This window comes from Gouania willdenowi, chromosome 8 (genome assembly GCF_900634775.1).
Source record: "Gouania willdenowi chromosome 8, fGouWil2.1, whole genome shotgun sequence".
NCBI lineage: Eukaryota > Metazoa > Chordata > Actinopteri > Blenniiformes > Gobiesocidae > Gouania > Gouania willdenowi.
In genome coordinates, this window is record NC_041051.1 from 31,579,702 (window position 1) to 31,606,747 (window position 27,046).

Sequence of the window (27,046 nt, forward strand, 5' to 3'; positions counted from 1 at the left end):
ACCGTTGGGGTCAATCCGACCCCAGGGATGTTTACCTCCAGAAAAATGATTTCCGGACAATTGTTGAGCAAGTTTGTGCGTCAGACACTTTGTTTGTTTGTTGAATATATAAATAAGTCCTTGATAATGAAACCATGACCGATTTAGTGCCGCCATCAGACCAAACTTTTAAATTACAATCATTTAATGTTGAATAGTTTTCATCCAAAGCGTCTTAAATTTACTGACGACATTAATGACCAGAACAGTATGAACCCTATTGGTTGTAGTGATGATATGACCTTTCCTGCAGCGCCACCATCAGGTCAAACTTTCAGTTTTTTTATCTTTTCTAATTTAAGGTGCACATTCATGACTCTCACAGAATGAATCTTATTGATTCACATCTTTCCTCATAAACATATTTTACTAATTTTTGCAACATATTTGGGGTTATTCACTATAAAGTCCTCTGTCTCAGACACATCCTCCTCTATGTCACTTTCACTGTGAAAGAGCTGTTCCAAAACCTCATTGACAGTAAACCTACCTTTCTCCATGTCATGTATCAACTCAAAAGTATTAATTCTGGGGATGTAAGGTCACACATGGGTCACACAGAGCTAAAACAGCTTGGGGTCAAATTGACCCAGAGGAACACCAATGCGTGTAATATGTATTGAAAACATTTGATAGTGATATTTTTATGCTTAATCGATTGTACTAATCAAATTAGGAGAAGTTATGTAATATGAAGCAAACAAAATAAAAGTCAACTATTATTTTTTGAAGGATAAACATTGAATGGGGTCAAATTGACCCCAGGGATAATAGGAGGGTTAAAGTCAAACATAACGCAGAAAAACTCTATTTTAACTTGTAAATAAGAACATAATGTGAATTCTAAATGTTAAAATACTTTAAATATGTTCTTATCTACAAGTGAAACGGTCGTGTGATGTACTTTCTTAGCAGATACCTGTCCATGCGTCCATTTCTGTGTAAATATGAGGGTAGATAATATCATATTTCTGTCCATGTTTTGTAAGTTATTTATAATGTTTTATGCATTGTCTTACGCTTTATTTATCTCTTTCTGTATTCTCTGTGAGTTGCTGTGAGCTGAATACTCTCGTTTATTTATTTAAATCCAAACAGTGGATGGATGGCAGTATATCTGTGGGGTCCTTTAATAAAAAAAACTGTGAAATGAGCTGAAATGGAAAGATCTGCTGCTCGCCTGATTTATTTGTGAATTTTTTTACTAAAATGCCACTTAGTTTAAGCCAAGTCAACTAAAAAAGATATTTTGATGAAAATTTTCTTTCACATGTATTTTTTTTAAATTTGTCATAGTCTTGTTAATGTCACTGTAGTCCAAGAAAACTATGACGGAAATGTTTATTTTCATTTTCATACAAAATAAACACATGGTCAGGGATGATCAAAGGCACCTCGTCATTAGTCCTGATTGGTGTAAACACGTTATCAAAGGAGACCAAGCAGCAGTTTAAGCTTAAAGCCATGTTGATTATACGGTTTCATTTTAAGAATATGTGAAAAAAAAGAAAAAGGTAAAAAATCTTCACAAAATAATGTAGAGAACCCTTAAAGGGACACGGATGCATTTTATTATTTATTAATGAGTTTCTTGTGCTCGTTTGACAATAATAATAAATGTAAATGTTTGTGTAAAACCTTTACGTGTTTCAGAGAAGATGATTCTATCTGATGTGTTTCATGATTGGAGGAATCTAAGGGTGCGCTCACACATGGAAACGTTTGACGCCTCAAGTCCGGTTAAACAAAATAGTGAACTTACAATACAATATGAAATACGATTTAGGGCTCACGGTAGGAAATACTCAAGACGCGATATTAAAATTGACAGAGTAACAAATGTGTCACATAAATGATTGTTGATGAAAAACAATTTGACTGCAATAGTTGGAGACAGTGTGCGGGAGTGTTTTGCTTCACAAATAAAGAATTAAAAGGTTATTTCACTGTTTTCGACCGTGATCCGTCTCAATCTCTGCTTAGAAGAGGCTTTGGGCATCCGTTTACAGACAAGCGCACGGTGACTGCAGTGTTTGCTGGTTCGCTGTTTCAGCCGCGTTGTTTTATCGGTGCATCGCTACATGTAACCGACTTATGACTACGGAGAATCCACTATCTACTCGTTGTCCTCCATCTACAGCGTGTAAGCTGCTACGGGAAGCAAGAGGGTCAAATGTCATCGCGTTCCTTCATGTTCTTGAATTTTTTTTTGAACTTGATTTTATTTTGTGCGCCTTTAAATTTTATATCACCGCTTTTTTATTGTTCACATTCCTAAGCGTTACATATGCAATGTGCAAAAACGTGGCGATTATGTACGCATCGAGCGGGCGCTATTACAAAATAAATCTAGAAATTTGCAATTCGTCATATTTTCATTTATTTATGTATGTACAGTATGTATGTATTTTTCCATTAACACTACATGTAGAGCAATACTTTCACGTCAATTTTGCATGTTTTTTGCTTTATAAAACAAACTACATAAATAAATAAAAATAACTGGAGTCTAATGTTAACGTTGCACCATGTGTGTCGTGTATAAACGTGATGTCGGTTAGTGTGAGCGCGCCCTTAATAAACCTCTGTTGATGGAAAAACAAAGTGTGGAAGCAGAAAAAGCTACTTTCTTAGAAAGCTAAAGGTTTTATGTTCACGTGTGTTTGATAAAAACACAATACGTATGTAATCAATGATCCGTGTCCCTTCAGGGTGTCTGTGTCCACAGGAAGAGAAACGTCCTCCTGTCTCTCATAGTGATTTTACCAGCATCAGTTTGCTACGTGTTGAATCTTCTCAACATACGGTACGGTGAGCTCCACTGGTCAGCACCAGTCAGACCACCTCCACGTAGTTGGCTGGGTAAAGACCCTCCCACCCGTCGTCCTTCATCCCCCGACACCAGCCTTGGTCGTCCTCATCCTCCATCTTCAGAAACTCTTCACCTGTCAGCAGAGGTGAATAATAATTTGTTGCATTTCTACACCCAACCATTACTGAGTGAATTACTTTTTCTTCTATTTAAAAGATCAACGGACATTGTGAAACTACAAAAAATGAAATAACCAAACAACAATCAAATGCATCACATCATAGCTGACCAATCAGATTTAAAGTAATGCACCGCACCAAAACAGCATTGAATGGCGGTTATTTTCTCTTTTTGAAAGTTGATAAATGTAGCTATGCTTAGAGCGTGAGATTTTATTTTTTATTTAAATTTTTAATTCATTGGTGTACCCCTGCCTAGCGCCCATTATGAGTCAGAGATAGGTACCGGCAGACCCCCAGGACCCTGAAAACAGGAACACGCAAATCTGAAAATGAATAGATGAATGAATGAATTGGTGTTATTTAATTTAAAAAAAGATTTGTACATTTGAACAAACTTCCTTCCAGCAGATGTCAGCTGTCCTGGGCCGGTACGGTCGGCTACGTTTATTTTTTATTATTATTTTCACATGAACCATTAGATGTTTATGTGGCGAGGTGCAAGTTTCTTCATTTTCTAAACTCACTTCAATGCGAGTCACAAAAATTGAACAACCAGTGGCAAAAAAGTAGTCGAGTGCCAAATAATTGGGCAAAAAGGAGTAAACAGGTGATATGTAATGGCAAAATGTTGCAAACAATAGTGAAAAAGGGAAAAAATGTGGAAGAAAAAGTGGGGGAAAAAGAAAACAAGTGGTAATTATTGGGCAAAAGGTAGTATGTTTGGATGAAAAGTCGCAAAAATGGTCAAAGAAAGGACAAAAATTGGATAAAAGTATCAAAAACACAATGAAAAGTGACAGAAAATAGTGAAATAGGAATCTTTATTGGCAAAAGGAAACTATTGTCTGAAAAAAGTGTCAAAACATTTTGAAAAGGGACAAAAATAGGACAAAGGAAGTTGCAAAATGGCCAAAGAAAAATAAGTAATAAGTCCTTTTAAGGACATAAAGAGCCACATGTTGAGAATCACTGACTTAATAACGGCTTCTACGTGGTGTATACTTGAACACAATTAAAAATAACATTACTTCTACCTGAGTAGGGTATATCTGTACTCTTTTACTTCTGCCTGTTAGAAACAAACATCATATTTGTACTTAATAAAGAAGCCTTAGAACCAGATGAATGTTCTCTGCTGTGGTGTGTTTAAAATGAAGGTTTGTGCTTGAAGTTCCCTCAGAGCCATTAAAGCGTCTCTCGTTCAACCACAGACACCTTTTTCCCCCTCCGAGGCCCAATATTGAAAAGAAGGAAGTGATGTGACAATTACGACGAGCTATCGACGCGTTCACCGCCCACAGCTACTCTGCTAACCTCAGTAATTAGAAAAAGTATGGATCAGTCATGCTGTGTCCCTTCTTCACTGCTTTCTGAAGCTCTTCCATCACCCGCAGCCTCGTCCACTTCCTCGTTTGTTTGACCCCGTGTCAGCCTGTCGGGCTATTATTAGGAATTTTAGAAAATGAATGCAGAGGTAACGAGTTCACGCCGTCGCCAGAGGCACAATCTGAGGAAATGGTCGATTACATCACATCATCTTTCTACAGTTCTGTCCATCACTGAGACGTTAAGGCAGGGGGTCAAACTCACTTTAGTTCAGGGGCCAAATACAAAGCAGATTCATTTATTTTAGGCAGGAAAATTAATAATTTGAACATTATTGTGCACTAGTTTGTGCTTCAACGTATAAATACATTATAAAACATGTACGGCACTGATGATAATAAAGCAATGACACATATCAGTCCCTGCAGAGTTCACTTCACTTTACATTTTTAAGTTTTTGTGGCCAAGATTTATGTCATTTGGGGAAATTTTGTGTTTTGTGTATTTTGGGATATACTGTATCTCGCTGATTTGCAGGGGCTCACAGATTTCCCAATGCTTATATCGCATTATTGCAGTCATTTTTAATCATTAAACTATTGAAAAACTCTATTTTTCAATTTTCTTCAACATATGACATAACATTTCCTTTAATTTAATAGAAATTGGTCACAAAATCTCGTGAATTTAAAGTGAAAATGCTGTTGGGACTGATATTTATCACTTATTGCTTGGATATGGTCAGTTTCTTGCATATTTTGTATTTTATGTATCAGTTATTATTATTTTATTATTATTATTAGTGTCATTCTTCACGCTCAGAGAACCAACGCTCCCAGCAACTATATATATATATATATACAGGTATATATATATATATATTTGTATTTAAAACATGTTTTTATTGCAACTGGATGCTGGTACAAAAATCCATTTATAATTGTGTGAGTGATAAATTAAGAATATTGACTCTTGAAATGAGTCAGAAAAGCAATATTATCATTTAATTATCATCATGACTCCATTTTTATGGGTTAGAGTTATACTGTGCTTTCATTGTACCATATCTTATTGTGTTGAAGTCTGGGGAAACACTTACAAAACAAACCTATAAAAGTTGTGTTTTTTACAAACATGAATAATACAGATCATAAATCATACAGGATATCTGGATCATACCAACCCACTTTTTCTAAATCAAAAGAACTTCAGTTTATGAATTTGAATATGTTTAAAACATCTCAAATTATGTATAAAGCTAAATACAGAACACTGGCAAAATATTTAATATGGCAGTGGGAGTATGATTTATGGGGGAATGAAATTTTAGTAGCACAACATTCCAGACAACTTTGAAAAGCATGTGCACCTCAGTTTGTGGGGTATCGCTTTAGAACAGTCTGAATATTAAACTTAAGAGTTGTAATTTGTTTTTATTTAGCAATTATTGCTTTATATTGTTTTTTTAATGTTTGAGATTAAGAAATAAATCAAAATTTAAATGTGGTTGATCGATGCTAGCTTATTTCATTAATTAACAAGTATTAGCACTGGCTTGTCACGTTTTTAGTGTTTATGCTATAAGGCAGTGGTCCTCAACCAGCAAAGCAGTAGAAAGTTACCAGAGAACAGATCATTTGTTTTCTGGGCCACAAAGAAAAAATACAGTTGTAAAAATCATGTTTTTTCTGATTTTCAGGCATTTTACTTTGAAATATTCTAACATACTATTTACTTGATGTGGTTCTTGTTTTGAAGGTGGCGAGTGAGAATGTTGTTGTGTTGATAGTGACCTGCTTTGAAGGACAGCTCATCCGTTTCCTGGCCAACGTAATCATACAGAGCTCTGACTCTGACTCCTCCCATCATCACACTGGGAGAGAAAGATGAAGATGAGACAAACAGGTGTTTAAATGCCTTTACAGATGTGCAGCTTCACTACTCACGCCTTCTCTAATGGGACTTTCTTTTCCACCTCTTTCTTCCCTTTCTTGGTTTTCTTGTCAGGTGTCCACTCCTGGAAAGATAATCAGTTATTAATATAAATAAAGTCCATGTGTAACCAAAAAAAACTTCATGAGAATATTTGCTTTTCCTGAAGAAAATGCAAGTGAGGATGCAGGTGCTGGCCCACATCGCACTGCATTAGCTTAACATTACCTTAGCATTAGCATAGCATTAACTTAACATAAGCATTGAACTAGTATTAACTAGCTTTAGCATTAGCCTAACATTAGCATTGGCCTAGCATTAACACTAACCTTGCATTCGTCTAATATTAACACTAATCTAGCATTAACATTATCCTAGCATTAGCATTAACCTAGCATTAACACTAACCTAGCATTAACATTAACAATAGCATTAGCCTATTATTAGCAGTAAACCTAGTATTTGCTTGGCAAGAACATTAACATAGCATTAGCATTAACCTAGCATTAGCATTAACCTAGCATTAGCACTAACCTAGCATTAGCATTGGCCTAGCATTCGTATTAATCGAGCATTAGCATCAGTCTAGCAATAGCATCAGCACTAATCTAGCATTAGAAATACAAAAGCATTAGCATTCACCGAGCAATAGCATCATTCTAGCATTGACAAAGCATTAGCATTAACCTAGTAATAGCATAAACCTAGCAGTAGCACTAACTTAGCATTAACCAAGCAATAGCATAAACCTAGCATTAGCTAAGCATTGACCTAGCATTAGCATTAACCTAGTAATAACATTAAAAAGGTTGAACTATTAGCTGAAAACTCAATGCAGTTTTACAGAAAAATTAATAACTTAAAAGGTTTGAAAGTTACAAATTACAAGCATAAATCTTGGGAACTTTTTGAACATTTTGATGACTTATTTGTCAAAATCGATGTAGAAAACCAAAAAATAGTGATGATGCAGCACTAGAATAGATCACAGAGGCAGGAATACCTGGAAGTGAGGCCAGTCGGTCGGCATTCCAGGCCCGTGGGTGTTTTTCCACCAGCGAAGGTCCTCCTGCTCATCGATGGCCATCAGCGTGTTGTGGAGCTCGCTGTAGATGGCCTTCACACTGAGACACATTAACAACTCGTATCAACACTGGGTTTAAACATTACCTGAATGCACCAGTTCATATGAGTCATAAGTCACTGGACCAAATTAAATGTCCACTAACCACATGTTTGAGACCAGATCGACTCATACCATCTGGGTTAATGTAGAAAAGTGACGAGTGAATCAGTCTTAACCAGAGGTGAAGAACTCACGTATGATTCATGTTTTCTCTGTCATTTTTAACTTTCTCTTGTGAGCCAACTTGGATGCTCTAAAGCAGTGATCCTCAACTGGTGGGTTGCAGACCTGTACAGGGTGGGTCGCTGACAGCTGGTCATGTTGAACTCGTCTTTTATTTTGAAAGAAACTATTATTTTGACAGACATGCTGTGAAATGCATCTTGCACAGGAAAATATATAGATTTATGTTTTAAAAAAGATAATATATATGTGTGTTTTCAACAGCTATTTTTGAAAACCTAAAGTGGGTTGGTTGATTTCTAAAAAAAATTTTTAAAAAGTGGGTCGCGATTTAATGAATGTGGCAAAATGTGGGTCCCAGGTTGAGACCAGTTGAGAACTAATGCTCTAAAGGGCCAGATTTGGCCCCTGGACCTTGAGTTTGACACGTGTCCTACACAGTAGTGTCGGACTTTCCCTAAAATCATTTGTCTGACGTCTCATAACAACAATGGCTGCCGTGCAGAACCTCAGGTCAGCGTTAATACAGTAAATACAAGTATTTTAACGGCAAAAATATCAGGAAATGATGACATGGTGTAATGCTGACCTCTCATTGGTGGTCACGTCCAGATGTTTGTGGATGGACAGAAAGGCCTGTTTGAGAAACACAATCCTCTTGCGCTCCTCCTCCTGTGATTGGTCGAAGATGGACTCCATCTCCTCCATGTAGCGAGGAGCGTAGCGGTTCGTTTCCTCCAGGACCTTCTCATAGCGGGATCGGACCTGAACAGACACGTCAAACTTTTAGATGGTTTTGGTTTTCCTTCGATTCATATTTTTCTTAGGTCCCAATTTCTGCATCTCTGTTCACCGTGTGCAACACTGACTGACAGGGAAAGTGAGAAACAAATGATACGGATAATCGTACTTTGTGTATTTTTTAGAAAAGAGTGCAGTGTCCGTAGGAAGTATGTATTACTATAGAAAAGTGGGAGGTTCAGTAGCTTTTTCATGGATGGTTAAATTAGGTTGTGTTTGAAGGTGGGACATCATCACAGTGGACGTAGGATTGATGACATCATCACTGTAGAGGTAGGACTGATGACATCATCACTGTAGAGGCAGAACTGATGACATCATCACTGTAGAGGTAGGACTGATGACAACATCACTGTGGAGGTAGGACTGATGACATCATCACTGTAGAGGTAGGTTTGATGACATCATCACTGTAGAGGTAGGACTGATGACATCATCACTGTAGAGGTAGAACTGATGACATCATCACTGTAGAGGTAGGATTGATGACATCATCAATGTAGAGGTAGGATTGATGACATCATCACTGTAGAGGTGGGACTGATGACATCATCACTGTAGAGGTAGGACTGATGACATCATCACTGTGGAGGTAGGACTGATGACATCATCACTGTAGAGGTAGGTTTGATGACATCATCACTGTAGAGGTAGGACTGATGACATCATCACTGTAGAGGTAGAACTGATGACATCATCACTGTAGAGGTAGGTTTGATGACATCATCACTGTAGAGGTAGGTTTGATGACATCATCACTGTAGAGGTAGGACTGATGACATCATCACTGTAGAGGTAGAACTGATGACATCATCACTGTAGAGGTAGGATTGATGACATCATCACTGTAGAGGTAGGATTGATGACATCATCACTGTAGAGGTAAGACTGATGACATCATCACTGTAGAGGTAGGACTGATGACATCATCACTATAGAGGTAGGATTGATGACATCATCACTGTAGAGGTAGGATTGATGACATCATCACTGTAGAGGTAGGACTGATGACATCATCACTGTAGAGGTAGGATTGATGACATCATCACTGTAGAGGTAGGATTGATGACATCATCACTGTAGAGGTAAGACTGATGACATCATCACTGTAGAGGTAGGATTGATGACATCACTGTAGAGGTAGGACTGATGACATCATCACTGTAGAGGTAGGACTGATGACATCATCACTATAGAGGTAGGATTGATGACATCATCACTGTAGAGGTAGGATTGATGACATCATCACTGTAGAGGTAGGACTGATGACATCATCACTGTAGAGGTAGGATTGATGACATCATCACTGTAGAGGTGGGATTGATGACATCATCACTGTAGAGGTGGGACTGATGACATCATCACTGTAGAGGTAGAACTGATGACATCATCACTGTAGAGGTAGGACTGATGACATCATCAATGTAGAGGTAAGATTGATGACATCATCACTGTAGAGGTAGGATTGATGACAGCATCAATGTAGAGGTAAGACTGATGACATCATCACTATAGAGGTAGGATTGATGACATCATCACTGTAGAGGTCGGACTGATGACATCACCACTGTAGAGGTAGGACTGATGACATCATCAATGTAGAGGTGGGACTGATGACATCATCACTGTAGAGGTAGGACTGATGACATCATCACTGTAGAGGTAGAACGGATGACATCATCACTGTAGAGGTAGGACTGATGACATCATCACTGTAGAGGTAGGACTGATGACATCATCAATGTAGAGGTAAGATTGATGACATCATCACTGTAGAGGTAGGATTGATGACATCATCAATGTAGAGGTGGGACTGATGACATCATCACTATAGAGGTAGGATTGATGACATCATCACTGTAGAGGTGGGACTGATGACATCATCACTGTAGAGGTAGGATTGATGACATCATCAATGTAGAGGTAGGACTGATGACATCATCACTGTAGAGGTAGGACTGATGACATAATCACTGTAGAGGTGGGACTGATGACATCATCACTGTAGAGGTAGGATTGATGACATCATCAATGTAGAGGTTGGACTGATGACATCATCACTTTAGAGGTAGGACTGATGACATAATCACTGTAGAGGTAGGATTGATGACATCATCACTGTAGAGGTAGAACTGATGATATCATCACTGTAGAGGTAGGATTGATGACATCATCACTGTAGAGGTAGGACTGATGACATCATCACTGTAGAGGTAGGACTGATGACATCATCACTGTATAGGTAGGATTGATGACATCACTGTAGAGGTAGGACTGATGACATCATCACTGTAGAGGTAGGATTGATGACATCATCAGTGTAGAGGTAGGACTGATGACATCATCACTGTAGAGGTAGGACTGATGACATCATCACTGTAAAGGTAGGACTGATGACATCATCACTGTAGAGGTAGGACTGATGACATCACACTGTAAAGGTAGGACTGATGACATCATCACTGTAGAGGTAGGATAGGACATCAACACTGAGTCCGGTGGTGGGGCGTAGGGGTGGGGCGTCCAAACAAATCTGACGTTGCACAACCCTGAACGAAGCAGCAGCCATGTTGAAACTCTCAGGTCAGAGATATTTGAGGAACAGACAGACAGACAGAAAGACAGACAGACAGACAGACACACACACACACAGAGCACTTTGCAGACCTTGTCCGCCTCCTGCTGAGCGACCTCACGCTCCTCCTGCAACTTCTTCTGTCTGTCGATGGTCACGTCCGGGTTTCCGTCAGCGCGTGACTCTCTCTCTCGCGCCGCCTGCTCTTTGCGGCTCACCTTGTGGTACGCCCTTCTGGCTTTATCCAGCTGTGGAAAGACCAAGGCAAGCCTTTACAGGAGGGATGGGCAACTCTATCACAGCGGGGGCCACAAGAATGTGATTGTATGTGATCCGAGGGTCACATGATCAACATTTACGTCAGGCTCAGCGTTTAGAATAATGACTGATCTGACCAATAATTAATATGGGGGTGGGGGTGGAGGGGGGGCTGTTTTCTCTTTGTTTTGTTTTGTTGTTTTGTCAGTTTGTAGTCATTTTGTGAGTTTTTGGAGTCATTATGAGTGCTTTTGTTATTTTTTATGTTTATATTGTCAATCTGTGCATTTTTTGGTCACTTTCTGTATTTTCTGTATCTTTTGTTGACAGTTTGTGTCATTGTAGCTATTCTGTAATGTGTTGTTTTTTCATGTTTTCATAGTCATTTTGTTTGTTTTAAGTAGTTTTTGTGTCTGTCTTTGTTGTCATTTTGCTATTACATACCACCTGGTTCCTTTTTATTTGACCATTTTTTGGCCACTCTTGACAACTTTTGGCCAATTTTAGTCACTTTTCACTCTTTTTTTTGCCACATTTGTACAACTTTTGGTTGATTTTTGGCCAACTTTTACAATATCTGCCTCCACTCGTTCGTCAAAAAAAAAAAAAACGTAGCGGACCGCACCGGCCCACTTCGGGTTAACGGCTCAACGGCCCACCGGGACGATGCCAGATACGCCAAATGCCTGGTTTTTGTGATTTAGGGTCATTTAAGAGTTTATCATTTAAATTGAACAGCTACAAGCAGGCAGCCTTTTTATTTGTTTGTGTAGTGTAGTTTCTGTGCGTCATACGCATGTAGTACTTAGTGTTTATTGTTCCAATCGGTCATATTTTGGGCTGATTTGTGACATTTTCTCTGAGTTTTTCCCTTTTCTACCTTTTTCAGTCGTTTGGCCCACGGCTTCTGAGCGCGTACGAAGCCCGTCTCGGTATCCTGGGACTCTTTGAAGCCTCCGAACAACTTCTTTTGGAAGGAATCCTTCTGCCAGGTTCGGACCCGGTCGCTGTCCTCAGACGCCACGGAGCGGCAGATGGAAGCATGCAAAGAGGTCAGCTGATCCGCCGAGGACAGGAAACACTGCCACGCCTTCAGCAGAGACCCGTAGAGAGGACCTGAGCGATAATCACAGAAACATCAAGCATCACAAAGGACAAATGAAGTCGACATGTGCGAGGGAAACGATGGATGGATAAGTATGTTGTGTTGGTTTAAAGTCGTAAAGGGTTGTTTCTAAAATCTTGTAAATGCTTGGATTTCATTGAAATCTTTTCTAATTTGGGGTGCACATTCAGGACTCTTAAAGAATGAACCATTCCTCTCATAAACATATTTATTTACTTATTTTTTATCTCCTTTTTGCAACATATTTGGGGTTATTCTCCTCCATGTCACTTTCACTGTGAAAGAGCTGTTCCAAAACCTCATTCAGTAACACTCAACATGGATCTTTATGTCTTAATTCAAATTATTATTCCTGTAGAACACCTTAAAAGGAAGAAACTTTTTAACCCCTTTTTACCTATTTTTCTTTGGCTATTTTGCACCTTCCTTTATCCAATTTTTGTCACTTTTCTAAATGTTTTAACATTTTTATATATCTTAGCTTCCTTTTGCAAATAAATATCCCTGTTTTCCTATTTTTTGTCCATTTTCTTTGTCTTTTTGACACTTTTATCCAATTTTGGTCCTTTCTTTGACCATTTTTGCCACCTTTTATCCAAAAACACTATCTTTTGCCCAATAAATACCCACATTTTCGCCCTTTTTCACTATTGTTTGCAGCATTTTGCTGATTTAAGCTACCTTTTGCCATTACATATCACCCAATTATTTGGCACTCGACTGCTTTTTTGCCCATTGTGGTCGCTTTTCAATCTTTTCTTGCCACGTCTTTAACACTGGTTATTCAATTTTTGTGACTGGAATTGGAGTGAATTTTAAGGACAAGGACCCTACAATCACAATAACATAATCTCTGTGTAAATTTGAGAAGCAGAAATATATTGAATTTTTGGAATGTACTAAGTTGAAATTTTTGCAACAGGAAAAAATACATTTTGAAGTCACTAATTCAGTTTCCAAACATCCATCCATCCATTTTCATACCCGCTTATTCCCGTTTAACAGGGTCGCGGGGGTCTGCCGGTGCCAATCTCCGGCTCTCATAGGGCACTGAGCGGGGGTACACCCTGGACAGGACGCCAGTCCATCACAGGGCAACACAGACACAGACAACCATTCACTCCCTCATTCACTCCAATGGGCAATTTAGAGACTCCAATCAACCTTACAGTCATGTTTTTTGGATGGTGGGAGGAAGCCGGAGTACCCGGAGGAAACCCACGCAGCACGGGGAGAACATGCAAACTCCACACAGAAAGGACCCAAGTGTCCACCCCAGGGCTTGAACCCAGGACCTTCTTGCTGTGAGGCGGACGTGCTAACCACTAAGACACCGTGTGCCCTAGTTTCCAAACAGTAAATTCAATTTGAAGTTGTTACTTTCAAATTCAATACCAATTATTCAAATTCAGTTTCGAGTGTTTTACACAGCTAACACAGCTTAGGGTCAGATTGACCCCAGAGTAACACCATGTGTTCAGCACATCGTAATAAATAAAAATAAATAAATAAAGTCAGCTATTATTTTTTTAAATGATAAACATTAAACGGGGTCAAATTGACCCCAAGGATAACAGGAGGGTTAAGTAACTTTTCTTAATCAACGTCCCTGACTATAGAGACAAATTACAACTATTGCTCTATATAAATAAAGTTGAATTGATTTGAATTGGATCATTTAACGTCATTACGTAAACTCTCTTTTAACAATTTCATCCTTAAATCAGTGTTTTTTTCACTCACTGGCGTCGACCACTGGTTTCCACTTGTGGCTCCACTCGCTGAGCTGAACAGCGTACTGACGCTCCACACGTGCTCGCTCCTGGAAACACGTTATGATGTCACTGCAGGCCTGGAAGGCGTCTTCAGTTCTCCTCACCGTGCTGTGATAGTTCCCAGGCTGAGAGACACACACACACACACACACACACACACACACACACACACACACACACACACACACACACACACACACACACACACACACACACACACACACACACACACACACACACACACACACACACACACACACACACACACACACACACCAGTTAATGCAGACACTCCACATAGACATTAAGTCAGATAAACTCATTGCTTTGAAGACTAAAGCTAAATAAATAAGCCTGCGTGTTTGCATAATAAACCCACAAATGACTGTTATCAATAACTTAGAAGGTTGAATACAGTTACAGCTACTGAAGATTACTGGTAACACTTCACGTGAAGTTTTATACATAAAGATTGACATTACGCTGTCATTATTATGACATGATATCTGTCATTAGCATTGACAAGGTGTCATGTGTCGTTCTTCACACCACTAGATTTCTCCACCTTACCCAAAAAATGCCAACACAGCCTGTCTTCATGACACCTTATTCATGCTAATAACAGATAATATAGTGTATATCAGGGTTGGGGTCAATTATAATTAACTCATAACTACAATTATGACGTAATTAGATCTTTATTGGAAATGGAAAAATGTTTTACGGTTGTAACTGTAATTTAATTGTAATTGAGTTCAGGTAATTGACTGTAATTGGCATAGAAATGATATAAAAAACTGTCATTTACAATTTAATTAAATGCAAATCTAGGAAACCATGTTACACTTCTATAGTCTAGATATATGATACATAGTTAACAATTAATAAGGTTACATTTTATGGGGTTATTTAATAAAGACTCAGTAATTGTAAATCAATTGTAATTGAGAATGTAATTGAAATTTACTTAAGGGGTAAAACAATAATTGTAAATTTAATTGGGAAAAAATGCTGGTCACTGTAATTGTAATTTAGTTGCAATTGAACACGGATAATTGAAGACCTAATTGTAATTGAAAAATGTAATTGAGCCCAACCCCCGTATTGAGCGTTGATTGACAGCTCCATGCGGAACCGTGCAGTGCTGTGTGGGTGGGGCTGCTGTGACTGGGCGTGTCTTAACCACGCCCATAATCAAGGCATTTTTTTAATGATTCTGAATATCGGTTCATTGTGTGACTGTGTTTCACACCAATCTCTGCATTGTGCGTGTGTGTGTGTGTGTGTGTGTGTGCGTGTGCGTGTGCGTGTGTGTGTGTGTATTTTAACCCACGTAAAGCACTGTACGTATTATTTGAATAAAGTGGGATTTGATCAAGAGGTGATGGTAAATCAGCTCCTTTTCAAACCACTGTGAAAGTCCAACAACCGTGTGTTTTCCTGTAAACGCCGTACATTTACCCTGTTTATTCTGTTTAAAAGTTCCTTTTGCCTGGCGGCCATCATATATATTTCCCATTACCAGTCCAGCTCGTGTGAAAACGTGCACACACGGCCCATAAAAGTGATTTAGCGTCACACGAACAGGCCTCAGAAAAGCCATCACAGCACTGAGTGCACTGCTAATGAAACACTGTATGTTTTATGCTTTCATCAAAATCACAATAGCACACACACACACACACACACACACACACACACACACACACACACACACACACACACACACACACACACACACACACACACACACACACACACACACACACACACACACACACACACACACACACACACACACACACACTCAGCCTTTGTTGTGGTTGGCGCTGCCTGCTCTCTGACATAAACAGAAACATCTGCAGGAATCCAGTTGCAGCCCAGAGGCAGAGCAGCTCTGGCCCAGTTGGCCCATCATGGCTCAGAGGAACGTCTACAGGCTGCATAGCCTCACACTGTGATGTGACAGACAGACATGACACTGAAATGGACGAGGAAGCACCAAGAAGCAGCTTTCACCCCAGATCAGACGCTTAAAGGAACAGAACGAGTTGATTACAGTCAAACAGACACATGATGTTTCTTTTAATGCATGATGATGATCTTATGTTTCGTTTCAACCCAATCAATGGCGACTAAACCCCAACATTCAGTAAATACTAGAGAACAGAAATAACCAGCACGTACCATGTTCCCGAGAATTCAGTGAAATTCAAATTAAATTGAGCAATGTAAAATCTACGTTGGCCTTTGAAACGATATATCACACGACTGTTCCGATAAATTTAAAAATTACCGGAAAAGGGTGTGGGAATTGTGCGAGGTATAATTGTAATCTACGTTGAATTACCTTTGAAACAATATGGTACATGACTATGTTCCCATAAATTTGGATATTATCTGAAATTGGGGGGTGGGGTCCCCGGGCACCCTTTCAAAAAAAGAGCATCTCATCATATTCATTCATAGAGTATTCATACCAAACTGCATTCCGATCTAAGGAGGACTGACGGAAGAGTAGTCATTTAAAAAATGGGGCCCCCAGGAGCCCCCAGTGACACGTGCCCAGCCCTAATAATTAAACACTGGAAATAATCACTAAATTTGTCATGAGTCACTTTAGGGTCTGAAAAGTCATCATTGTACACTTTATTAATACCACATGTCACTTCCTTAGTTCAAACTTTAACTATTGCTTTGTGGAAAAAGGTTAAAAAAATAATAATTTGTGACTATTTCAACATAAAATGTACAATAACATTATATATATTTTACCTCCATCTCCTCCTTGTTTCATGAATGGGATTTTGTCCATGTTCCTAATAAAAGTTTCCATTCTCTAGTGCTTTTATTACTAATCACATATTAATTAGACTGGTAAACTAATGATTAGAATCTAAATGTAATGTAATAATCTTTATTATAACAGTGTAATGTGGGTGTGAATAATATCATTAGGAAACAAAAAATAGCCCTAAACCATTTGTGGTAGATGTGGTCTCTTCCTTTACTGTATGCAAGGTAACCATGGCAACGATTTATTACCCAAACAAATGCAACAATCGGCAACAAATGGTTAAAAAGAGGGCGTGGCTGCCACACATGCAAACACAGTGAGGGAAACTCTGCAGACGTGCCATTTCCACGTCAACGCGCAGGACGACACAAACAGGAAGTGGAAGCTCAACGGGAGGCTGGACAAATTACAGGGGGGGGGGGGGGGGGTCAGACCAAACAGACAGAGGGGGGGGAGCCCTGCTCTATCATTGGTGAGGCAGCTCAGATACTAAATCATGGCTTAACAACACAAATCAAAGCTTCTCAAAGTGTTGCCTAAACATCATCAGACGTAACATTTAGAGACTACAACACGTCTCCAAATCAGCTTTACCTTTAAAATGCATTTGACTTTTCTAAAATGGCGACATACAGACCTTGGTTTAACTGTTGTGAGGCCCCTAAACAAAACACACAAACTGACTCCAAAAATGAAAAGAAACCAAACCAAAAAAAGGCTCCAGCAACAAAAATACACAAACAAAAACACACAAAGATCACCACAACAAAAATGACACAACAATATACAAAACAATTTAAAATGATATATTATACGACTACAACTATACAAAATATGACCAAAAAAACACACAAAGAAAAAATGTATGTAGAAATAACACATGAAATACAAATCATAGACAAAAATACACAAAATTACACTTAAGATCACTACAAAAATATTACAAACAATTACAAATGACATAAGACGACTAGAAATGTACAACATATGATAAGAAAAATACACAAAGAAACTCCAATGACATGAGAAAAGACAAAAAATAAACAGAAATAACACATACATTTACAAATCATAAACAAAAATACACAAAACGCATCAAAATACACAAAATGCCTCCAAATCGACATAAAATGACAATATTTTTTTTTTAGAAATGACAACATAAACATACAAAATGACAAAAAAAATGCACAAAGACAAATATGATGCCAACAAAAAACATTAAAAAAAATAAAAATTGAGGTTTACTTTGAAGACATTGTTTAGACTCAACCTTTTCAGCCCACGACACCATAATAAAGGTTTCAGAGACATTGATCATCTTAAAGATATAAATCATTGTTTTAATCAGAAATAAAATGTGGTGAAAGTGACCAAAAATGGAGGAAAAGATGTTGGAATGAAATTTTAAATGAAATTAGTTAAAAGTTACAAATTAAAGCTCGTTCTCACGTTTAAAGAATGAAAGCACCGCCTTATTTTTATAAACACACAGTATGAGCGACTGAAATGAGCCTCTTGTTTTGTCTGGAAGGTTCCATTGGAATGGGAACACACAAGGAAAAGCTATCTATTCTATCTCACACACACACACACACACACACACACACACACACACACACACACACACACACACACGCACACACACACACAGACACGCACACGCACACACACACACAGACACGCACACGCACACGCACACACACACGCACACACACACACACACACACACACACACACACACACACGCACACACACACACACACACGCACACACGCACACACACACACACAGACACACACACACAGACACACACACACGCAGACACACACACACACGCAGACACACACACACACACAGAGACACACACACACACACACACACACACACACACACACACACACACGCACACACACACACACGCACACGCAGACACACACACACACACACACACACACACACAGACACACACACACAGACACACACACACGCAGACACACACACACACACAGAGACACACACACACACACACACACACACACACACACACAGACACGCACGCACGCACGCACGCACGCACGCACGCACGCACGCACACACACACACACACACACACACACACACACACACACACACACACACACACACACACACACACACACACACACACACACACACACACACACACACACACACACACACACACACACACACACACACACACACACACACACACACACACACACACACACACACCATCCAGAAGCTGCGGTTGTTTGCGTCCTCGGGGCTGTTTTCTGTCTGTGGGGTCGACATGTTCTCTGCGAAGACAAACAACACAGTTAGCATTAGCATTAGCATTTCCACTAACCCTAAATTAATCCCATTTTCACTTTCTCTCAGACTAAGAACAACAGTTTACAACAAACACTGATCAAAGGTTTGAGCGTCTCATCATATTCATACCAAACTACATTCTGATCTAACAAGAACTAACAGAGGAGCAGTCATTGGAGAAATGGCCCCCTCGTATGAGGTAATGGGCCACATCTATATAATGCTATGTGCCAATGATTCGGTTCCACCAACCGTCGTAATATTTGACTGGCAAATAAATGAGAAATTGATTTAGTTGTTTTTCTTCTCTTGGGGCCCCTTGGGGGCGTCGATGCGTACGCATCAATAGCTACCGAATTTTTGTTTTGAGTCCAGTAGATGTTGAACGCTCACGGCCCACTGAAAACACTCCAGTGACCCAGTATTGCATCCCGACCAACAATTTGAGAACCTCTGTAGTGAGGGATGATTAAAACTTCTTTGTTGGTTTATTTTGTGTTTAAACAACATACTGTATACTCTGGAAGATAGTTATTATCAATAGAAATATTGCATCGTTTTAGTCAAAGTTACAGAAATAACACAAAATGGTTGTATTTAATGCATTATTTCACACAACAGAGACATTATTAGAAGCCAACATTTGGTCTAATTATGTGAACATCGTTGGACGTCCATGTGACGCTGAAACACAATGAAGTCTTTTGGGTATATTAATAATTCTCATGTGTGTGTGTGTGTGTGTGTACTAAACACATGTTGCTAACCACAGCACTGACTCAACCTTCCCAGTGTTCCCAGCTGGGAAACACAAGCCCTTCCTAAGAACCAGCAGGAAACGAGGGGTCATTGAACGCATCCCATGCTTCAGTGTTTTAATGAGTGAAGCATCCTCTGAACCATACAATTATTAATATAATGTACATAATATACACATGTTTTAAGAGTCATTAAACACAGTGACTGTACAAAATAAATATTAATTCATTTGTTGTTCATTTAAATATACAAGTTATTTTTTGGCCATCGAGTCATGTGACTTCTGTTGCGCAATTCTTCTTCACAACGTAAATGGTGAAGCGACACTGCACCCAGCAGGTCATGTATGGTACTGCAGCAAACATGAAGCATGAATTTACAACAATGAGGAATGAAAATGAAAATGAAAATGAGGATTTTTTTTTTTTCTAAATCAGGGCGGAGCTACTTTCTTTATGTGAATAAGATGTTTAATTTTATTGTTTTATGGCACTTTTACTGCGTTTTGGACTAAATGCTGGGATTCATTAACACTTCAACACTTTAGATGGAATATATGGATTCATTAAAACATGGTATCGCTTGTTTACGTCATTTTTTTTTTCCAAGTTTGACAAAATAATTTGAGTGTGTTTGCTGTGATGGTTGTGTCTTACAATGGTTTATATGTTTTAAAACGTAAGATTCTAAACTTTCAAATGCTATATGATAGTTGTGATATGCTGCTGTATTTCAGAAGCATTTTAAGAGCGTGAGTAAGTGGGAACATGTATTTTGATCCGTATTCAGGACGGTGGAAGTTATTAAACGACGCGTCGACGCAAATTTTTCGTGCCAATATTATCGATTATGTCACTAATCATTTTTGCATTATTGTACATGTTACACACATTAGGGTTGGTGTGAATCTCGAGACTTTCTATATATTTCACTCTATTTTTTCTTTTGCCCCTCCCCCCCCGACAAGAACCTCAAACTCTGCCTACGACTCTAAACCATAAGCTGTAAAAAATAATGGACGGGACAAGCTCCCTGGTGGAGTGAAGCTTTTATTTAGAGCTCCCCCTACTGACTGGCTGCAGTATAGGTCATAAGCCCCGCCTCCTCAATGATAACAGATGGGATGTGGGTCAAACTCTAAAGTTAAAATACTCGCTACATATTTTTTTTCCAAACCTAAACTCTGCTGTGATCATGAGTTATAATCACCCTACATTGTGTTCAAATGCTCATTTTTCTGTGAAGTTTGTTTTAAATAAGTTATTTGAGGTTGAAAAGCGATGACGATGATTGACAGCCGTGGATCTCGTGAATAGCAGTTACGTCGTGAAGGAAAGCAGAGACGCTATTTGACTTTTTTTCCTCTTTTTTTTGAGCTGTGAAAATGAGTTGTTCTGCAGTAAACGGTTCTATTCGACCTGTGGAACCTAAAGAATCTTTGCAGTTTTTCAGAAACTGATGTTCGTGGCGTAGCTGGGCTGCGTAAGTCATCAGGGCAGTACGCTAAATGGGAGGAGCACGTTACCAAGGCTCCTCCCACTGGACCCTACTGCACAGACTGTAAGATTAAAGCGCCTCTAAGCTCTGTATTTTGGCTTCAAGAACAACAGCTACCGTGCACGCCCACTGCTCTAAACGTGCACTGAAGTGACATCTTTGATACCATTAATAAGACTTTGATGTCTGAAATGACTAAAAGGCTGTTTTCTCCAATCCTCGTGCTTCACAATTAAAGATCGCATGATTTAGCTTCACATGGTTTGGCTCACGGGACGTCACATGCTCACAGACTCATGTCTCTCTCTCTCTCTCTCTCTGAATCTTCTTCTCAGAGTTTACAACCCCAGAGATCTGCTGCAGGTCACACAAATAATGACTGCTTTTTCCTTTTAACCCCCCTGACCTGGACTTCCTGTCCCAGTAGATGCTGGTTTCCATTAGGCGGAGGGTGACGCTGCAGGATTTGTCTCCATTTCACAAACTTTGACGACTCTTTGATTGGTTCGATGGAAGAAATACGTTTCTCGGTCATGGAGAGCTCCTGTCCTGCTCGTTTTTAGACGTCTCCCTGAATCTAATGATGATGTCATCATGCAGCTCTACAGAAAGTCTGCAAACGATTTGAGCTACACTAGGGTGACCTCGTCATACTCTAAAAGTACTCTACAATTTATTGAATCTATCACGTAATAAGTAATATTAATAAGTGTTATTGTCCATAAGGTTTAAAAAGCAGAAAAATTAATGTGCTACAGAAAAGCAGAAGAATTTTCTACATTTAAATCTGTCTCTGAACCTCCATTGCTAAAAATGTTCATTAAATTCACTGGTATTTGGTTTCGTTTAATCAATCTTGGACTCAAGTCTTTCTCTTTCTCTTCTTCTGTAAAGAGAAACTCCTTAGCTTTCAGAAACTGGTGGAAATCCTCAGATGGAGCAAATATTAGCAGAGTTACAGTATTTTAAATGAACTGTTCCCTTAGATGTGTTCAGGGTCCCTGGGAAACCAGGAAATTCTCACGAGCTTTTAAAATCCGGCCTGACAAAACGGGAAAAGTCTTGTAAATGTCATACCAACGTACTACTCATACTAAGTCTGACATCAAAATGAGTATGTAGTGAGTTTACATTAGACAGTACGTGAGTATGTGAGAAATACCCTGATGTATACTATATGGAGACATATTTTAAGTATGCACGGTGGACACACTAGTCATACTCAACCGTCCCATGATGCATTGTGAGTGGAATGTTAAATGGTCCTTTCAAAATAAAAGCATCTCTTGTTGTCTTCCATTCATTTTTTGTAAACAGGGCTCTTATTTTGAAGTTATTAGGGAGTTTTGTCAGTAGCACATTGGACGGTCTGCGAAATCTTTTAAATTAACCGTATGAAATGAAATGACAGACTGAAATGTGTCTACATGGGTTTTATGGATCAAATGAGCATATGTTCATATATCCACTCTCTCTCTTTCTCTTTCTTGTACCCCTGTAGTGCCATCACGTACCTCTAGAGGTATACATACCCCCATTTGAGAACCTCTGTTCTACTTGGTCACTTTCTCACTCAAAATGTTTTCAGAACTTTCAAAGTAAAGGTGGAGAATCAACAGAGATATTTAGCCTCAGTGTGATTCAGGTTGTTGTCGTTGTTGCTTCCAAATGCATCTTGGGAAACTTGGAAGTATACTTCAGTGGGAACGCTCACTATCCTACTCATGTTTATAGTCTATAGTATAGACAGTATATACTCATTGAGTTTGTAGTTTATAGTACGGAGTATAAGATTTTGAACACAGCCTCACTGTATCACCTGAATAGATTTATTTCTGTAGGTTTTATTATTTCCCTCCAGGTGTGGGACCTAGATTGACTCTTATATTTTTAGGTCACGTTCTAATCAAGATCATTTCCATCAATATTATTATGACTAAAAATATACATTATAAAACCCCATATTTTTAATGCTTTTATTTGTTAGTTTTCCTCTCTCTCTCTCAAGTACCACCTGTAGTGCCATTGCGTACCTCTAGGAGTACACGTACCCCTATTTGAGAAACACTGCTTTAGAGAATTAACTATGTGACTCGTTTACTGTTCTCACAGAAATGCATGACTGATGCAAAAAAGGCTCCAAACTTTTAATGTGTTGAATAAAATGTGACTTTACTGACGCCTTTCGCCCAGAACACACACACACACACACACACACACACACACACACACACACACACACACACTCTTTTCTTACCTGCCGTGTGTCTCTCACTCCTCTTTTCTTTTATTCCTTCTGTTCTTTCACCAGTTTAACCTCCCCTTCTCTTCCTGTTGCCCGTACTGCTCTGCTCTCACTCCAGCTCTACTTTTCCAGGCGGGCCCCTCTGCTCTTCCCCCTCTCTGGCCCTCTCTTTCTGTCAGATGAGTTGGCTTCTCTCTGTTTTTTCCCTCTTCTTCTCCTTCTCTCCCTCCCCCAGAGTCTCTCCCTCCTCCTCTTCCTCCTAAACAGCTGCAGGAGACTTTATTCTGCTGTTGCACCACATGTTAATGACCGGTGTGTAGAGTAAACACATAAAAACACTTCCCCTCTGTTCTCAAAGAGCTTTTCTACTTTATTTTTTACTGAGCTTTGAATTCACTACATTTCCCAGAAGCCTCTGTGGTGCTGAACACTTTGTGTTTGTTTCAGCAGCCAATCAAACTTTGATCAAGCTATGGTGTTATAGCTACATTTAGCTACACTACATTACATTATGATGCATTATAATATGTAAAGTTACACTACGTTAAATGTTATCATACAATATGATACTTTATGATACAATACTCAACAATATTAATTGATACAATATTGACTTTACAATAATTTTGAATGTGTTACGATATGTTACATTATGATGCAATACTTCACGATATGTTACATTATGATGCAATACTTCACGATATGTTACATTATGATGCAATACTTCACGATATGTTACATTATGATGCAATACTTCACGATATGTTACATTATGATGCAATACTTCACGATATGTTACATTATGATGCAATACTTCACGATATGTTACATTATGATGCAATACTTTTGCGATGTGTTACATTATGATGCAATACTTTGCGATGTGTTACCATGTGTTACGATATGTTACATTATGATGCAATACTTTGCGATGTGTTACCATGCGTTTCGATATGGTACACTATGATACAATATGTTACATGGTTATACAATACGTTATAATATGTTACATTATGATGCAATACTTTGCGATGTGTTACATTGTGATGCAATACTTTGCGATGTGTTACATTATGATACAATACTTTGCGATGTGTTACCATGTGTTACGATAAGGTACACTATGATACAATATGTTACATTATGATACAATACTTGCAATATGTTACATGGTTATACAATACGTTATGAAATGTTACATTATGATACATTACTTTACGATTGTAAAGTACCAAAAGTGACCAAACTCCTGAGAATCCGTGTGTTGACTAACCGTTGTTACTCCAGCTGTTTGAGGGAAACCTCACCACTCTACATCCCTCAGGCATGAGTTTGATGATTCTTCATCAGGGGGAAACATTCGGTGTGTGTGTGTGTGTGCGTGTGTGTGTGTGTGTGTGTGTGTGTGTGTGTGTGTGTGTGTGTGTGTGCGTGCGTGCGTGTTTCCCACTCTTTGGTGACATAATCCCACAGTGTGTGAAACAGAACATGTGTGTACATGAGGAGACAGAAGCAGCACCTTCACTTTCTGCTGCATACGTCATTCACTTCATATCCAGATGTTTGACTTTAGTCAGTTCTGTGTTCTTTTCTGTATGTAGTGTTTCCCAAAGGTGGGTCACGAGCTTTATTTTATATATACAGTATATAATCTGTTCTTTTTTTTCATGAAGGGGATTTACACATGCAGAGTTACGTTTACTTTTTAGCAATAATGAAGATTATCAAAAATATAAAATCGATTGTTGTATTTTTGTGTATTTTGGGGCCGAACAAACTCAAATCTATTTTAAATAAACATGCGTTTCCAATTTTATAGGAAAGGAGGCGGTAAAGGGTTTATTTAGAGGGAGGCATTATTTTAAGTGTCAATCTTGTGTGCAGGGCACTAGACTCCTGTGGGCAATTTGCCGATCAAATCAAGTTAAGATAACCAGATTAAGACTGGGGCATTGTGGACTAGCTGCATATTTAAATGGAATAGGCAAACATCCAGATGGATTATGTCAGTGTGGTCAACTTGAGACTATTTCCCATGTTCTATTGGCCTGTGGATGTTATTCTGTTGAAAGGGGAACGTTATTTAAAGAACTTTCAACTCTTGGGCTGACAGTGTTTTCAATAAAGTCAATATTTGCACCAAGAACAGAGTCGATTTTAATAGATAAGGCAGTCGTGAGGGATCTTCAATCTACCAACCTCTATTTGAGAATCTAAAATGGAGTGACTCTAAGTGAACAGAAGAGGGCAGCATTACGCTTCTTTTAGTGTACAGCCTATCGGAAACCATTAGAAGAAGAAGAAGAAGGGTTTATTTCCTCTTCCGGTGACGTCATCATTGAAGAAGAAAAAAAAAAAAAAGCCAGAAGAAGAAGCAGTCAGTGTGAGCTGTGGTGTTGTTCCTTCTCTTTGGACAAAGGTGAGATATTTCATCACATTTCTCAGCTTTTACGTGTTTGTTTAGGAATAAAAATCATTAATTATGGCGGAAGTAATATTTAGTGCAGTGATGTGGATGAGTAAGTTGTGATACATGCGGAAAGGTCGAAGAAAACGCGGCTTTTTAAACTTATATTACATTATCCTTCACCGATAATAACGATAGAACTGTAACGTGTAATTGATTAATTTTAATGAAGCGGTATTTAATAAAGACCACATGGTTTTAACTTACCACGTGGTGTAGCGGCTCCACACGTGTGTTGACTTAAACATGCTAATGGACTTTTAATCTGTTGAATTTAAAGCGTGTTTAATTGGTTTTGTTCTATTAAGATAATTAATGGCTTGAATAACAACGATTTAGTAACATTCTGGGCTTGTAAACACGTGGTGAGCTCATTAGCATCCATGCTAACGCCATGTTGAGCTAAAGCCAGTGTTGTTTTCTTACCTTTACTGGGACTTTGAAACGTTCCAGTGTAAAATCCCAGTGTTTATTGATCCTAGAGGTGTGCTGTTCTGTTCTGTTCCTCCTGTGATGACTTGCACTGGGCTCTGAGTCCTCGTGGAGACACGTGCACGCTTTGGCCCTGACAAGCCAGAGTTTCTGAGGAGATCAATGACGACATAAGACAATAATAATGATTAAAGCTGAACATATATAAAATTAAACGGAGTGCAGATTTAGTTTGTTTCACTTACATTAGAGAAATAAAACTCCATGATTTACTTTCTCTACAAACTTGTGGGTGAATGTCATTAAACGGCCACTAGGGGGAGCTCAAAGTTAAGATACATAAAAGATTAAGAGGAAGTAACTTTTCTTTGTATTAA

General features: G+C 38.8%; 1 protein-coding gene and 1 non-coding gene across 2 annotated transcripts; one reads left to right on the forward strand and one right to left on the reverse strand.

Annotated features, from left to right (window-relative positions):
* Nucleotides 1-522: 522 nt before the first annotated feature.
* On the reverse strand, nt 523-23,971 carry LOC114468917 (protein kinase C and casein kinase substrate in neurons protein 3). The gene is made up of 10 exons (XM_028456091.1): nt 23,783-23,971; nt 19,189-19,253; nt 14,104-14,260; nt 12,115-12,350; nt 11,069-11,224; nt 8,190-8,365; nt 7,295-7,415; nt 6,306-6,376; nt 6,153-6,232; nt 523-2,984 (listed from the first exon to the last, which is right to left on the reverse strand). Exons 2-10 carry the CDS (start codon nt 19,246-19,248, stop codon nt 2,875-2,877), a joined length of 1,167 nt encoding a protein of 388 aa, XP_028311892.1. The 5' UTR covers nt 19,249-19,253; nt 23,783-23,971; the 3' UTR covers nt 523-2,874.
* A 2,767-nt stretch (nt 23,972-26,738) lies between these two features.
* On the forward strand, nt 26,739-26,830 carry LOC114469100 (small nucleolar RNA SNORD88). The gene has a single exon (XR_003674725.1). It is a non-coding gene; the product is annotated as a small nucleolar RNA SNORD88 (small nucleolar RNA).
* The last annotated feature ends 216 nt before the right edge of the window (nt 26,831-27,046 follow it).

Coding starts and splice junctions, on each gene's coding strand:
- LOC114468917 (XM_028456091.1), bottom strand. CDS start 19,248: ATGTCGACCCCACAGACAGAAAACAGCCCCGAGGACGCAAACAACCGC. Junction 14,261..19,188: donor ACAACCGCAGCTTCTGGATG/GTGTGTGTGTGT, acceptor TGTGTCTCTCAG/CCTGGGAACTATCACAGCAC. Junction 6,377..7,294: donor CCGACTGGCCTCACTTCCAG/GTATTCCTGCCT, acceptor TTATCTTTCCAG/GAGTGGACACCTGACAAGAA.